The 14,802-nt window shown below is 36.5% G+C and overlaps 3 protein-coding genes across 6 annotated transcripts; 2 read left to right on the top strand and 1 right to left on the bottom strand.

Moving 5' to 3' along the window:
- Positions 1–1,114: 1,114 nt before the first annotated feature.
- smim1 (small integral membrane protein 1) lies at positions 1,115–4,297 on the bottom strand. 3 transcript variants are annotated; one of them, XM_060881517.1, is made up of 4 exons: positions 4,260–4,297; positions 3,912–3,970; positions 2,522–2,649; positions 1,115–1,495 (listed from the first exon to the last, which is right to left on the bottom strand). In XM_060881517.1, exons 3-4 carry the CDS (start codon positions 2,611–2,613, stop codon positions 1,372–1,374), a joined length of 216 nt encoding a protein of 71 aa, XP_060737500.1. In that variant the 5' UTR covers positions 2,614–2,649; positions 3,912–3,970; positions 4,260–4,297; the 3' UTR covers positions 1,115–1,371. The 3 variants fall into 3 exon arrangements, with proteins under 3 accessions (XP_060737500.1, XP_060737498.1, XP_060737499.1); XM_060881515.1 differs by lacking the exon at positions 3,912–3,970 and having other exon boundaries at positions 4,260–4,281; XM_060881516.1 differs by lacking the exons at positions 3,912–3,970; positions 4,260–4,297 and adding an exon at positions 3,099–3,316.
- Positions 4,298–4,333: 36 nt separating this feature from the next.
- mad2l2 (mitotic arrest deficient 2 like 2) lies at positions 4,334–7,823 on the top strand. Its single transcript, XM_060881514.1, has 8 exons — positions 4,334–4,717; positions 4,799–4,917; positions 5,561–5,632; positions 6,397–6,497; positions 6,615–6,709; positions 6,945–7,018; positions 7,477–7,569; positions 7,685–7,823. The coding sequence occupies exons 1-8, from the start codon at positions 4,678–4,680 to the stop codon at positions 7,730–7,732; spliced, it is 642 nt and encodes a 213-aa protein (XP_060737497.1). The 5' UTR covers positions 4,334–4,677; the 3' UTR covers positions 7,733–7,823.
- A 75-nt stretch (positions 7,824–7,898) lies between these two features.
- On the top strand, positions 7,899–12,528 carry LOC132853625 (tumor necrosis factor receptor superfamily member 14-like). 2 transcript variants are annotated; one of them, XM_060881512.1, is made up of 6 exons: positions 7,899–8,035; positions 10,569–10,750; positions 11,607–11,732; positions 11,849–12,004; positions 12,121–12,208; positions 12,324–12,528. In XM_060881512.1, the coding sequence occupies exons 2-6, from the start codon at positions 10,633–10,635 to the stop codon at positions 12,505–12,507; spliced, it is 672 nt and encodes a 223-aa protein (XP_060737495.1). In that variant the 5' UTR covers positions 7,899–8,035; positions 10,569–10,632; the 3' UTR covers positions 12,508–12,528. The 2 variants fall into 2 exon arrangements, with proteins under 2 accessions (XP_060737495.1, XP_060737496.1); XM_060881513.1 differs by having other exon boundaries at positions 7,921–8,043.
- The last annotated feature ends 2,274 nt before the right edge of the window (positions 12,529–14,802 follow it).

Raw genomic sequence — 14,802 nt, 5'->3', positions numbered from 1 at the left:
CCACTAAGATGATTGCAGAATGGATAATCAGAGTAAATGCAAGTCTCTTCTCCCCATTCAAGGACGAGTTGGATAAAACGCATCTCAAGGAGGAAGATGTGGACACTATTAAAATTGTCTATGGTCAAGACTGAAAGGAGCTTTGTGTTAGCTGTGCAGTAACAAAGGAATCAAAGCTAAATTTTCACTGAAGGACCTTTCAGTGAAGGACAAAAAATGCCACTAGGTTTTTTCATCACCCTACTGAAGTCTCACATTCCTGTTCTCGATTGTGCCGTGATGATTTTCTGCTAATCACAGAGGTAAAGAGTGGATATTTGAGTTACTATAGACTTCTCATCAGATCCATATAGTCTGGTCATTCTGCACTCATATCTGTATTATCAACAAGTCTTTTTTTGCCTGCGGGACCACCACTTGATGGACAACTTTTTCTTATTCACACTATTTTGTGTAAACTCTAGAGACTGTTGTGCATGCAGATCTCAGGCAAGCAACAGTTTCCAAAATACTGCCACAGTTATTAACCAAGATCAAATTTACCACCTGTCTGTTGTTTGATGTGAAATTTAACTAAAGCACTTGATTCTTAAATCTGTACATGTGCTGATACATTCATGTAGTGATCATTATATTAGTGGGACATGTAAGAAATTTTTATTTAAAGCATTTTGTTTTCATAATAAATTAAGTAAAAAATAGTCCTTATAAAGTTCTTATAAAGAGCTGTGTAAAGGTCCAATAATGCTGCAAAAATGACATGATTTTGCTCTTTTCTTCATAATGTGACAAATTATTCTCATTTCTTATTTACTACTGGAGTGAAAAGGGAAATAGAAAAACTGGTAAGGAAATGAATGTAATGAGAATAGGAATAAACCTTTTTCTTGCACATCATTAACTATATAGGTTGGTGTTGTATAAAGCAGATAAAACACCCCAGGCAGGATGCTTGCTCTGCTTTACGTCACCGAGTTACTGATTATCTGTCTATAACTGCATGGAGTATCATGTTTATTCTCTTACTTATCTAATATATAAAAGAGCTTTAATTTAGGTCATTTGTTCTCTACTCTTCTCAGGTCTAAGGAAAATTAAAGTGAGAAACTGATCATTCTGCATAAAATGTTTTAATAGCATATAAAATGGACACAAAGCATAGATTGTACAAATTCCAGTGGAGCAAATAAAATCATTCTCTTTAACATATGTTCATAACACTGGGGAAAAAAAAAGTGGAACGTCAAGTAAAATTAGTTTCATACACCATGAAAGAATGAATATATAAATGACTTCACAGTGAATCAGTCAATACATTCATCATACACTGCAGGAAAAAGTGAAAACATCTGTGTAATGTCTATAACACTGTCAGCATTTATGGACGTAGTATCCGGTGACATAGCCAAGAATGTACATAGAAGCCATTACAGCCAGCGATCCTGCCACTCTCACAACCACGCCCAGCTGCCCCGTGCATAGTTTGTTATAGATCCTAAACCATATGACACACAATCAGCAAAAACGGGTCAAACACATGCATTAAACTAGACAATACACTGAAGTCCATTGTATAATATTTATGACCTGATCATATTTTATAGATGTAACAATAAGGTCAAACATCATTACCTGATTAGTCTCTATAATCTATCTGTAGTCTTCTACCAGTAGCTTCATTTTCTAATCCTAATTATGATTTCTGCAGATGTTAAATAAATATTTAACAAAAATATACAAGAAATGATATATCTAAAATAAACAGGATATATCGTAATTAATATATGATGCATTAAAATATCTTAAAAATATCTTTTTAATAACCGTTCTTTTGATGTATTGCCAGCTCTAAACTTATTGGCATCATAAAGATGTGGTAAAGATGTAGAGAATAGAATTAAGACCAATTCCTTTGTGGGTAATTAGATTCATATCACACTGAAAACGTGTCTCTGTGTGTGTTTTTTAATAAAGGTTAATTATCAGCACCATTTATGTGTCCATGTGTCTATTTATATTTGACTAAGTTCACATGAGGCTTTAGGAATTTTCAGGCAGTCAAACATGACTTGCTGTACAATTGGGTTGACACAAAAGCCAAATTTCCTTAGTCATTCATTAATGGGGGTGATTAGAGAATACATAAATAAATTCAGATTTGGCATTTTTAGCTTCATCTCTGAAAACCATTATGTTCCCTTAAATCCACAGGCCAATAACAACAGGAACTATACTACAGGAAGAGGACATAACCACACACCGCTCTGTCCCATAATGAGGAGAGTTATAATATTCCTTTTTTTAAGGTGTGCCAGAAGAAGGACATTCTTTGCAACAAAACCACAGACATAAGCACCTGGAGTTCACAAAACGCTACCGGAACTCGGAACCCATGAAAAAATAAAGCTTGATCTAGCTTGTAATTACCTGTTTACAACAGCAGTACGGTGCTACTGCACATGTGCTGTAGATTTTTATATATAAAAGTTGAGCAATAGACGATGAATAAATAAATACTCACCCATTCGAACTCGACTGAGAAGCAGCTACGTTCATGTTGATGTTATCTTCATTCCATCGGTTGTACTGTACAGTAGCTTCATCAGACTCCATCTCTCCTACCCACGTTTTGTGAGTGTATAGAGACAACTGCAAAACAAACACACTCAAATAATGTCTGTTTATCACTTTAACACAACATGCTTCCTGGAATGGCGTCGGTTTAAACAACAACTACGCATTGTGAATGAAGTTAAACACAATTATTGAGCAAGTCAGGACAGTCCCCCTGTGACTGGCTGAAGTCCAGGATTTGAGCAAATATTCAGCATGTTAGGTCATGACTTACCTTATTTGTTGTATCTAAAATATAATATATATTACAGCTTGCTTTTGTAAGATTTCCTATCTTTAAGTCTTCAAAACTATACAAGCACTTATTAATTGTTAACTATATATGACCTTCAACTCAAGCAAACTAATAAAGAAATAACTCTTTCACAAACCAGGCAGCTCTTATTGACGCATTGATTCAGCAGTATGAGTAGTAAATATGTCAAAACCAGCTAGCACCTTATCTAAGTATGAGTTGTACTTACGGAAGTTCAGCACACACAGTGGAAGATTTGCTCCCCACTTTCTGTCTTATTTATGCCTTTGCTTAAAAGCAGCAAGTCTGGGAGGTCATTAAATTGAACCTTTACTCTCTGCCTGTCGTAAAGCGCACAGAGACTCTGTGATTTCTACTGCTCGCTGATAATCAGGCCAAGATTCATGCTGTGTAATGTAAAGTATTTGCTGAGGCAGAGCTTTTAAAAATGGCAGTTGGCTAAGCTACTGTGTCTTGGAGCATCTTGATATGAGGAGCTGGACAAAACTAAGTACAGTGTTTGAAACATAAACATAACCAGTTTTCCCTCTTTAGTTTATTAATTATTGCCTGTATTGTGGAGTCTTGTTGCCAGATTATTTGGAACATCTACCTTGTGCCTACAGTCAGTGACCATTTTATACACACATGTGCACACTCTCTCACTCTCTCTTTCTCTCTTACACACACACACACACACACACGCACTCTCTCTCTCTTTTAAACACACACACACACACACACACACACACACACACACACACACACTCACTCTCTCACACACACACACACACACACTCTCTCTCTCTCTCTCTTTTACACACACACATTCACTCACTCACTCTCTCTCACTCTCTTTCACACACACACACACACACACACTCACTCTGTGTGTGTGTGTGTGTGTGTAAAAGAGAGAGAGAGAGAGAGAGAGAGAGAGAGAGAGAGAGAGACCACAATTACGAACACATGTACACCTGCAGCAGCACCATAATGAATAAAATCATCCAGATATAAGTTAGGAGCTTCTATTAATACTCACTGTCTTTGTCTGTGGTGTTGTTGCTGGTGCCAGGTTTCTGGTTTCAGAAGCTGCTGTTTCTGAAACCAGAAAAAAACAATAACCTCCTCACGAAATGAAACACTTTGTTGATGACAGAAATCAACAGAGAAAGACCAAATTTGTTTGAGCTGACAAGAAACCTACAGTTATTAAAATAATCACAACCATGCTGAGCTAAAAAAAACATCTCAAGACCGACAGATGAGCTACAACAACAAAAGACAACTGATTTGGTAACTTTTTTTTTAAAACCACAATATAACGACAAAGAAAACACTTCAAGGACTATTTATTATTATTATTCAAACATGAGAAAACATTACTTACTACCATCAGCAGTGTGTTGCCTGGGGTTTGTATTTGCTCCAGGGCACTAGGGGGCGCCTGTGCTCTTCGATGCTGCTGATGCCGCGAAGAAATCCGACGCATGTCGACAGTAAACATGAATTTCTACTAGCTAGATAGTTGTTATTAGCTAAATGCTATTAGAAGTGATCTGAAAGCATTTCTATTTATGCACGTTTCATGTCATTTGTTTAATGCTTATTGTGAAATAAAGTGACATGTTTTTATTTTATATGCCGTATTCGCCAGACAGCAGATGTTTATTTTATATTAAAAAAGAGGAATCGCACTAACTGAAACGCTACCATGGATTTTAGCTGACAGTTATCTTTAACTCAACACTCGTGATCTGCAAGTCTATTTAAACCCCGTTTTCCCACCTTTTGCCTAATACGTGAATATGGCAACTCTTACAAGACAGGACTTGAACTTCGGTCAAGGTGATAATACAGAGGTGCACTGGGTTGTTTCTTTTCTTAATAACACCTTCCTGCGTTGTCTGATGGTAATTCTGTTTTCAGTGGTGGCTGATATTCTGTGTGAGTTTCTGGAGGTGGCCATTCACCTCATCCTGTATGTCAGAGAAGTTTATCCATCCGGAATTTTCCAAAAGAGGAAGAAATACAATGTACCTGTACAGGTAAGACATACACCTAGTGATCCTGAAAGATGAAACACACAATCGGTTCATTAGCAGGTTTAGTGGGTGTATTTATGCAGGGAAACGAATAAACTAGACTAGAAGAGATATGAATGATGACTTTGTTCCTATGATGCAGATCTGATCCTTCAGAAACTTTCTCACAGTGTAAGAGCAGAACAATAACGCAGACGTTTCTTTATGTAAACATATAATTAATAAATGTTCCTTTACTACTTTACAGCATACAGTAGAAGATTAAACATTTAGAATGCCTGAAGCGGATGGGTTCCCTTTTTACACACGCAGAATTCTTAAAGCCTATACATATACACCCTCAAATGCATCAGTATGCCTAGATGACATGCATCAATAAACTTTTACTATTATCCAGTTCACATTTGGTAAATCTGTTGTGTCAAGCAAAATAAGCTTTGGATGACTTCTTTTTATTTACTGCATACAGCACAAAAAAGCACAGCAGATAAACATTTTCATTCATTTAGTCTGTTTATATTAAACTCGTGGCTGCTTAAAAGGTTTTCGGTCATGGAACAGTTCAAACCCGCTCCAGGCTCTAAATACCTTTAAAATACTCTTCTCTATAAACACCCCTTATAATGAACATGTGTTTGACTTTCAGATGTCATGTCACCCTGAGCTGAATCAGTACATCCAGGACACACTTCAGTGTGTTAAACCACTTATTGAGAAGGTAACATTAACATCAACAAAGTACAAATTCTGCTCTAGTTTATTGGAAATGTCTAACAAGCAGCATCTTGTACTTTTACTGACAGTGCAGATGTCATTTCCACAGCATGCAATCACAGATTCATTTTTCATTTTATTTACATTATACACAAGGCTTTGAAGAGCCTGAGTTGTAGATTGTGATACAGCTTAATGTAGTGCTTGATATTAAATTGTGTATAATAAACTGGACTGGGCTAAGAACTCTGAAGCCGTCTACAAGAAGGACCAGAGCTGCCTCTATTTTCTGAGGACGCTGAGGTCCTTCAACATCTGCAGGACTAAGCTGAAGATGTTCTATGAATCTGTGGTAGCCAGTGTTATCTTTTTTGCTTGTTCATGCTGGGGCAGCGGACTGAAGGTAGCTGATGCAGAGTGAACATGTTCATTCGTAAGACTGTGATGTTGTGGGGCTGGAGTTGGACACTCTGACTGTAGTGTCAGAAAGAACGATGTTGTCTAAGCTGCTCGCCATCTCAGACAACATCTTCCACCCGCTCTATTTTGTCCTGGACGGATACAGGAGTATCTTCAGGCACAGACTCATTTAACCAAGGTGCTGCACAGAGCAACACAGGAAATCTTTCCTACCTGTGTCCATCAGACTGTAGAGTTATTTATATCTTAGTTTTATTGATATTTTTTGTTTATATTATCTTCGTGTATATAAATCATCTTCTTTCTTTTTATATATAATTCTAATTTGTATTGTTATTCTGAATGCAGAATGAGGCAGAGAAAATTGTGGTAGTAATCATGGATAAAGAACACCACCCAGTGGAGAGGTTTGTGTTTGAGATCTCCCAGCCTCCTTTGCTGTCTATCAGGTAAGGTTCAAGAGCACAAACTTGTAAACCTGCAAAAAAGACCACAGAACACATGCTTACACACTGCATTCTTAAGTTTTTGTGTGGTGTGTGTGGATGTATTTTTTCCCCTTGTAGCTCTGATACACTTCTGTCTCATGTGGAGCAGCTACTAAGAGCTGTCATCCTGAAAATCAGTGTGTGTGATGCTGTTTTAGACAACAACCCTCCAGGTTAGAGGAATCTTTCTATGTCATTCGACCAACAACATTTTTTTTTTATGACCAACTGGTTTTAATTAAGTTTTTGAAAATAATGTAGAAGTAGACAACAGTTTTTCTTTTTTTCTTGCATTCTAGTGTTAAGGATGTGGGAGAATGACAATAAAGCTTGAGATGAGTTGTGTACACTAATGTGATTTTTAGGTAATTGTCAGTTCTGAATATTTTGTCTCCCTCTTTATCACAGGATGCACATTTACTGTTCTAGTTTACACCAGAGAATCTGCCACTAGAAACATGGAGAAAGTTCAGGTGATCAAGGTCAGGAAAAATGTTATAATTACTATTTTATTATTATGAATCTATGCTCCACATCACCATTGCCTACTCACACTAAATGCAGATATCTACAATAAGATGTCATGGTTTCTTATTAATTTATTGAAGCACATAACAAATAATTTAGCCATAACGATGTCACCAGTGCATTGAAATTAGAGTTTGAGTGTTTTGAGACTCAAAATAATGTATAGCATTGAGGTCTGGTGATTGTACTGGCCAGATTGAGTGTCCTGGTGTTTCAATGTGCAACAATTCACACACAAATCTCTACTATGCACCTTTCAGCTGTGTTTATAATGTATGTACTTGTTCATTGAGCTTACAGTCTTGTATTTCTAAACTTCATTTTACTTTTTTTAAGTGGTACTTGGGTGTGATCACCTAGCATGTATCCCTGTGTTATGTGTGATATAAAACATGTCTGTGTGTGTATGCAGGACTTTCCCTGGATTGTTGCAGATGAGCAGGAAATCCTCATGCAGGATCCCAGACTCATCCCTCTGAAAACGATGACCTCCGATATAGTAAAGGTAATTATCATAACCATACGCAATATAGTCACATTTTAAAGAGGCGGTTAGGCAGTAATCTTGGAAAAACAGATACTGCTGCTCATTTAACTACATACATTCTCACTTTAAACAGATGCAACTTTATGTGGAGGAACGCGCACACAAGGGACAACAAGCATGAAAAAGAAATACACCTTAAAAAAAAAGGTTTTCTTTTTTTTTTATCCTGAACCTCATTTCAATGCTTTAAGTACACCAGGATTTTAAGGAGGAACTCGGTCGACTACACGTGAAACTGCTGTTTCCTGTTTTGCTTCTTATGTAGAAGAACAAGAACAGCCTGTTCAGCGTGATTTTTGGTCTGTGTGTGTGTGTACTCTCTACGTTTCCTTTCACCAGCTTGATATCCACGGCTTCATGCTGTATGCTGAATGTATGGATTAGCAGTAATCAGTGACAGCATCATGACAGGAAGTTCAAAAAAGTGAGTGAGTGAGTAAATTAAACTGTTACATATGCACTTTGTTGGAGATAAACTGTACAAGTGTGTATGTGTTTGTGCAGATGTCTATGTTTTCTCCCTGGCGTGTGCTTTTGTTTTGGCCTGAATTCTCACTTAAAGTGAAAGTTTCTCACATTTTATCAATGTATTATTAAAATATTTTATACCTCTGTACCATCTGGTGTTTTTAAAGAGCCTTTTAAAGACTGTTGTAGTATTATTTACTTCTTGTTAGTCCACTTACAAAGTTTGTAGGATTGTATTTATACATAGTTATTCATACATTACATTATATTGGAATATAAATGAGGGCTTGTTGCACTCTAATCTTTTGAGGCATGGATCCACAAGAACTCAGGAGGTGTGCTGTACATCTGTAAGGTGTGAGGTGGGGTCTGTAAGTTGTGAGGTGGGGTCGCCTTGGATCAGATTTATTTGCACCCCACAAATTCTCGATCAGATTCAGATCTTGCGAATTTAGAGGCCAGGTCAATACCAGCTCTTTGACATGTCATATTATGCTCCCTGTGTTCTCTATAATTACTCTTTAAGGACTATATTTAGAGAGAAATGCAAGCAAAAATATGGCCCTTTAAACCAATACAGTGCTAATGACATGAGACCTATTCTGCCTCCTATGTCTGATATGTTAATAGGTGGTTAATAGGTAGCAGATATTAATTTACAAACAGGTTTTCAAAATGACATGCACACAAACTTAACCTCTTAAAAATTGGTCTGTTGCAGAAAATTCCAACCCAAAAATATCATGCATATTGTTTTGTGAAATCAGAGTTTGTAGGTTCCATTTTGTACAGTCATCAGCATTAAATGCTATATATATGCAGAATCATTCAAAGTGGGTTTGTCACATTCTGGTGCAAAATATGCTGCCTGATTAGTATTTAATGTCAGATACTCAGATACTGTAATTCTTTCGACTGCCCCCTGTTAAGGGCCGCCACAGCGGATCATCTGGTCCACATATTTGGTTGGGCACAGGTTTTTACATCAAATGCCCTTCCCGACGCAAACCTCCCATTTTATCTGGACTTGGGAATGGCACTGAGCCTTAGCTCTTCGGTGGCTGGATTTCCTCCCTGACTGGGAATCCATCCCAGGCTTTGGCCATGAGATTATTTTAAATGAGGATGTAATGGTTGGTTGGTAATTTGGGACTTTTGCAATTTCACAATAAACAGAAGTAGTATTTCTGCTGTGTGTCACATCCACATAAGAAACAATACTTTCCCTTTTAATTGTCTGTGTGAATATGCACTTATGTATCCTAAAACATTAAACCCAGGAACCACATTTCATGAAACAGTTTGGTTATACTGGTTGACAGTGAGACTGGGAGTCTGGTGCAGATTCTTACTCAGATGTTCGTTCCATGGCCCACATCTTATATGATCTCTGTATATAGCTGGCAACAAGTTTCTCTGTATGTCTGTATATGTATTTGCACTTTTGTACACTAGCCTGAAATTGGAAATCAAACTTTATCACTTCAACACATTGGGTTTTAAATCCAAGATATGGATTAAAGAGTTAAACCACATAAATTCATTCATTCATTCATTTTCTACCGCTTATCCGAACTACCTCGGGTCACGGGGAGCCTGTGCCTATCTCAGGCGTCACCAGGCATCAAGGCAGGATACACCCTGGACGGAGTGCCAACCCATCGCAGGGCACACACACTCTCATTCACTCACGCAATCACACACTACAGACAGTTTTCCAGAGATGCCAATCAACCTACCATGCATGTCTTTGGACCGGGGGAGGAAACTGGAGTACCGGAGGAAACCCTCGAGGCACGGGGAGGACATGCAAACTCCACACACACAAGGCGGAGGCGGGAATCGAACCCCCAACCCTGGAGGTGTGAGGTGAACGTACTAAGCCACCGTGCCCCCCCTAAACCATATAAATGTGGTTGTCATTGTCAGTCTCTTCATGTGAAAATAGCTACTTATTGAACACATTTGGTGAAATTTTCCCAGAATCTCTAGTAAAAGGTAAAATTATCTGATAGAACTCCACACCAAAACACAATGGTCAGATTAGAAAACAAATGATTCTAAACATACACTAAACATACACAAAACACCATTGTGTCTTCACAGAATTCTCTGCTTTACAGGTTACAGTTTCCATAACACTGGCTTGAGCTATGTCAGACATTTACACATTCACAAATCTGAGATTATGTAGTAACTGTGTACTATAACTGTATAGCCTAAACACGAGATTGACTCATATGCTAAATGACCGATCGACCCAGTACACTCTTTCATTCAGTTCATCCACGAACTATAAAAAATGAATAACAAAATATTATATATTTTGTAATTGTGGTAGGGTTACTAAGGATTTCCACCACCACTAAAAAAAAAACAGTACCTGCTGATGCGATTCACAGACCCCAAATTGAGTACAACAGCTAATTTTTGTTAAATTAATCTTGATATTAATTGAGTTTATATTAATTGTTATTGATTTTTTTCAGGTGTACTTGAGCACACAGATGTTTTCTTCCTAGTACTACAAGTACTGAAGCTCCCCCATCTGCCATGCGTTTATATGCCGTATATCCAGTAATACTGAAGCTCATTAATGTAATGAGCTGCACAGCATGCAACACTGCAGAGTATGAAATTCATGGAGAATGCTGTCCAATGTGTGCTCCTGGTAGGTTAACTTATTTTTATTATCTAGTTATTGAATCCTATTTTTCTTAATTGACTAAGACGTAATTGCAAATACAATAAATGTACATTGTTCCAAGCAACACTGAAATATTGAAGCTTTACAGCATGGGAAAATAAGCATTTTTTTTTGCTATACTTCCAGTGCCTATATCCACTTCAGATATACTAATTGTTTTTTAAATTGATAAAAAAAATGAACTAAAAAGTATATTTAATTCAAAAACAAACAATATGCTTTCTATTCTGGAGAAAGAAGGCCTTGGATGGATCTTGTGACATAAATCCAATTGAATATTCATGCAGGATTTCTAAATTGCAAGTCCATCAGAAGAATCCTTGTAAGCTTGGAGAACTAAAAAAAAATTGCCAAGAGGAAGTGGCCAAAACTGGACCACAATGTTATGAACAGATAATAGTAAATAATTTTTTCCATTAGATGTTTTTATAAGTTGAAATCACTAACAAGGGTTTGGTGTTTTTTTTCTTGTGTTTTTTTTTCTCTAAAAGTTTAGATTTATTTAAACATTTCTTTATTTATGCTTATAACTTAAGACATTGTGTATAGTACTACTAATTAGGCAATTTTATGTGCTTTGTGTACTTGACTGCTGTAAACACAGTATTCACTTACATTTTGCCCTGGAATTGGAATTGGAGGGATATTAGGAGAAGTAGGAAGCGCTGTGGTTTGCACAGCATGCTATTCCTTCCTTCCTGAAGACACCGTGTTCAATGTCCTTCAGCACCTGTACAAAATCAATTACATATATATATCGACTACAGTCAGTGGGATAATGTGCATGAGAAATGCTTGAGAATAAAATGTTATTGTCCAGGTCACCATGTGTTTAAACACTGCAACAGTCAGTTAGGGACGCAGTGTAAAACGTGTACTGGATCAACCTACACTGATGCTCCGAATGGACTGACGGCATGTCTTCCCTGTGCTGTGTGTGATGAAGGTGAAGATGTGCTCATTCCTGTAACTTTACAAGATTTATTAAAAAAAACTCTAATAAAATACCTAAATAATGATATAGGACACTTTTATGTAATGTGTATTGTTCTCTTTCCAAAGGTAATGGATTACATGTAAAACATAAGTGTTTGTACACTTCAGATGCACACTGTGAGCCTTTGACAGGATATTATTGTATAGAAACTCAGGGTGAGAGCTGCAGAAAAGCCAAACAGCACTCCACCTGCGTTCCTGGACAATACATCTACCAGAACGGTTAGCATTTTACCATTATTTTAAATATACCTAGTAACGTTTCATTAAAATTCCATTGTATTCTGTTAAAAAGTTTTATGAACTTCATTCAGCATACTGTATATAAAACTTTACAGGAACATCATTGTTGGATACAATGTGTAAGGACTGCTCAGAGGAGACATATTCAGATGGTTTATTTATGCACTGCAAACCACATACAAAGTGTGTATAAGACGACTATAATTTCTGTATTGTGAACTCTATTTATATATGAGGTGGAAATATTATTATTTTTATTATTATTGTTGATATTATTTTATATTACTCACCTTTACAGATGTGAGTCTTTGGGGCAGATAACAATCACACAAGGAACACAGTCGAGTGATGCAGTGTGCAGCCATATACCGTCACATCTGGGCCTCATCATTGGGATTTTGGTGCCATCTTTATTGGTGCTGGTCATCTTGAGCGTTTTACTTTGGGTAAAAAAAAGGAAAAATTCATCATTTTACCTGTGAATAAACATTTTATATACAGCATTTGTGTATACAGCATATATTTTTTACACACTTTTACATACCGTCCTGGACACCATTACTGTTACAGAATGTAACAGGACCATGTATCATGATCCCAAAAGATTCCAGTCTTAGATACATCAAAGATTACTACTGTAACAACATTGTTTTTCATGCATTGTTAGTTTTTGTGGAGCATGAGATTTAATTTCTTCACCCTCATTTACTTTTTGCAGCCCAGTTGACTACCTTCAAAACCTCATTTTTTCATTGCATGGCCATGACATAAAAAAAAAACACATTTATTCTTGCTTGAAAATTTTCATATTATTGCAATAATAAAAAAAAACTGGACCACCCCTTGCACAGGTTTGGGGGCTCATTTACATCACTGTTTTATTTAATTTTATTTAATTAGCACAGAAGCAACCAAGAAATCTGCCTTCTTATTCCCATGTGCAATAATATTCTATGGCAGGGGAATTATTAAATAAAAAGAACTTGACTTTGCCCCTGCAGTCTTTAATAAGTCCTGTTAATAAAAAAAACTTAAGTCTTACTTTTCAACTTAAAATGTGAACTCCCCAGTTCACAGGCACTTTCATTCTATTCCAAAATAATGTTCATTTATTTGGCTCATATATACGTGAGCCTTGCTGATTAAGTCATACGTTTAGTACAAGGACAAACCCGTATATGAATAAGGCTACAAGTGTTGACAAAGCAGTCATAAAACTGCTACAGTACAAGGTAATTCATCCCAGTTATAAATGTATTTATAAATTCAATCACAGAGTTATTTATATATAGACATAGTATGTAGTACATTAATAATGACGCATTAAACTATTATTTTTTCTTTATAGTTTTCAGAATAAAAAATGGTTGATTTATTACATTAAACAATCAAAAATAGCTGGAACCTTCGAGGCCCCAAGGCAGTCATTCGACCTTCTAACCACAAGATGTCAGTATTGTACACCGTGTTGAAAAAGCTTCAAGGTAGGAAACAACTATTCAATTAAATTGAATCCAATTTATTTGTATAGCGCTTTTAACAATTCCCATTATCTCAAAGCAGCTTTACAGAGGTATGAAACAAAAGAGAGAGGAAAATAAATAAACATAATAATAATAATAATAATAATAATAATAATAATAATAATAATAATAAGAAGAAGAAGAAGAAATAAGTATAAAAATAAATAAAATAATACATACAATTAAAGTTTAACATTAATTTAAAGAATATATATATAACTATTTCACATTTCAGGTGAAAGTTTAATTTCACCATCATTAAATCTATTTACAAGAAGATTTACAGGAGATTTTAATGTCGAATAGCACGGTAGGTAAACTGGAAACCACAACCATGTGATTCATAGACAAATGGCAGTGATTCATAAACAAATTCAAAACAAATAAACACAACGGGAGGAGAAAAGGAGCGGACAGAAGAGATTCAAAATAAACTAGATTTGTAAAGTTCGTCGCGACAAACTTTGATGTTGGCTTTGACAAGGCAAGTATTCGCAAAGGCCGATGCTTTTTGGAGGTGAGTGGAAATAAGGGTCAGTGTTACTTTTGGAAGTGGACAGAAAGATAGGGTGCCAAAACATTTGGAGGCAAGTGGAGACGAGCATGTGACGTCTTTCGAATACTCCTGAGGAAGTTCCCCTTATTGTTCTGAGTGTTTTGATATGTCACATGTCCATGTTGTAAAAAGTTTTTTGATTTTGCATATTTTGGGGGCGGGGCTGCGGCACAACCGAAAGGCCAGTCGGTACACCAATTTAAAAGTTTGTTCAGAGTATCACCCTAAAGGAGCTGGCCGAGTTTGGTGTAGATAGTTCGAAAGCTTGCCGAGTTATAAACCTCCAAATTTTATAATGGAAGTCTATGGGAAAAAAGGCCACTTTGAGACCCGGTACCGGAAGTACCGGTATTCGGATCGCTTAGAAAAGTAATAGCAACAAACTTTAGACCGGGGTCTACAACATATCCGAATTTGGAGCATGTGGTAGGTTTGCATTAAATTTGATAAATTTTTGTCTACGCTTAAATAGGAAAACAGAATGTTGGCTTCTACAAAGCCAACATAATGAGTGAAAGTTCCCTCTGGTGGTCTGGGAGGAAGTGTATGGTGGTTATAACCAACCAACCAACCGATCAGAAAGAATATGGCTAGTTAATGTCAGCTAATTTAGGCTATTACTACATCCCACACTGTAAACTGTATATGATAGGCAAAAGTTTTTAAATTATTACTTACTGTTAACTGAATGAAGGAAA

Source organism: Tachysurus vachellii, chromosome 11, assembly GCF_030014155.1.
Source record: "Tachysurus vachellii isolate PV-2020 chromosome 11, HZAU_Pvac_v1, whole genome shotgun sequence".
Classification (NCBI taxonomy): Eukaryota; Metazoa; Chordata; class Actinopteri; order Siluriformes; family Bagridae; genus Tachysurus; species Tachysurus vachellii.
The sequence above is the reverse complement of the archived record's forward strand: the minus strand, read 5'-3'. Positions and strand labels throughout refer to the sequence as shown.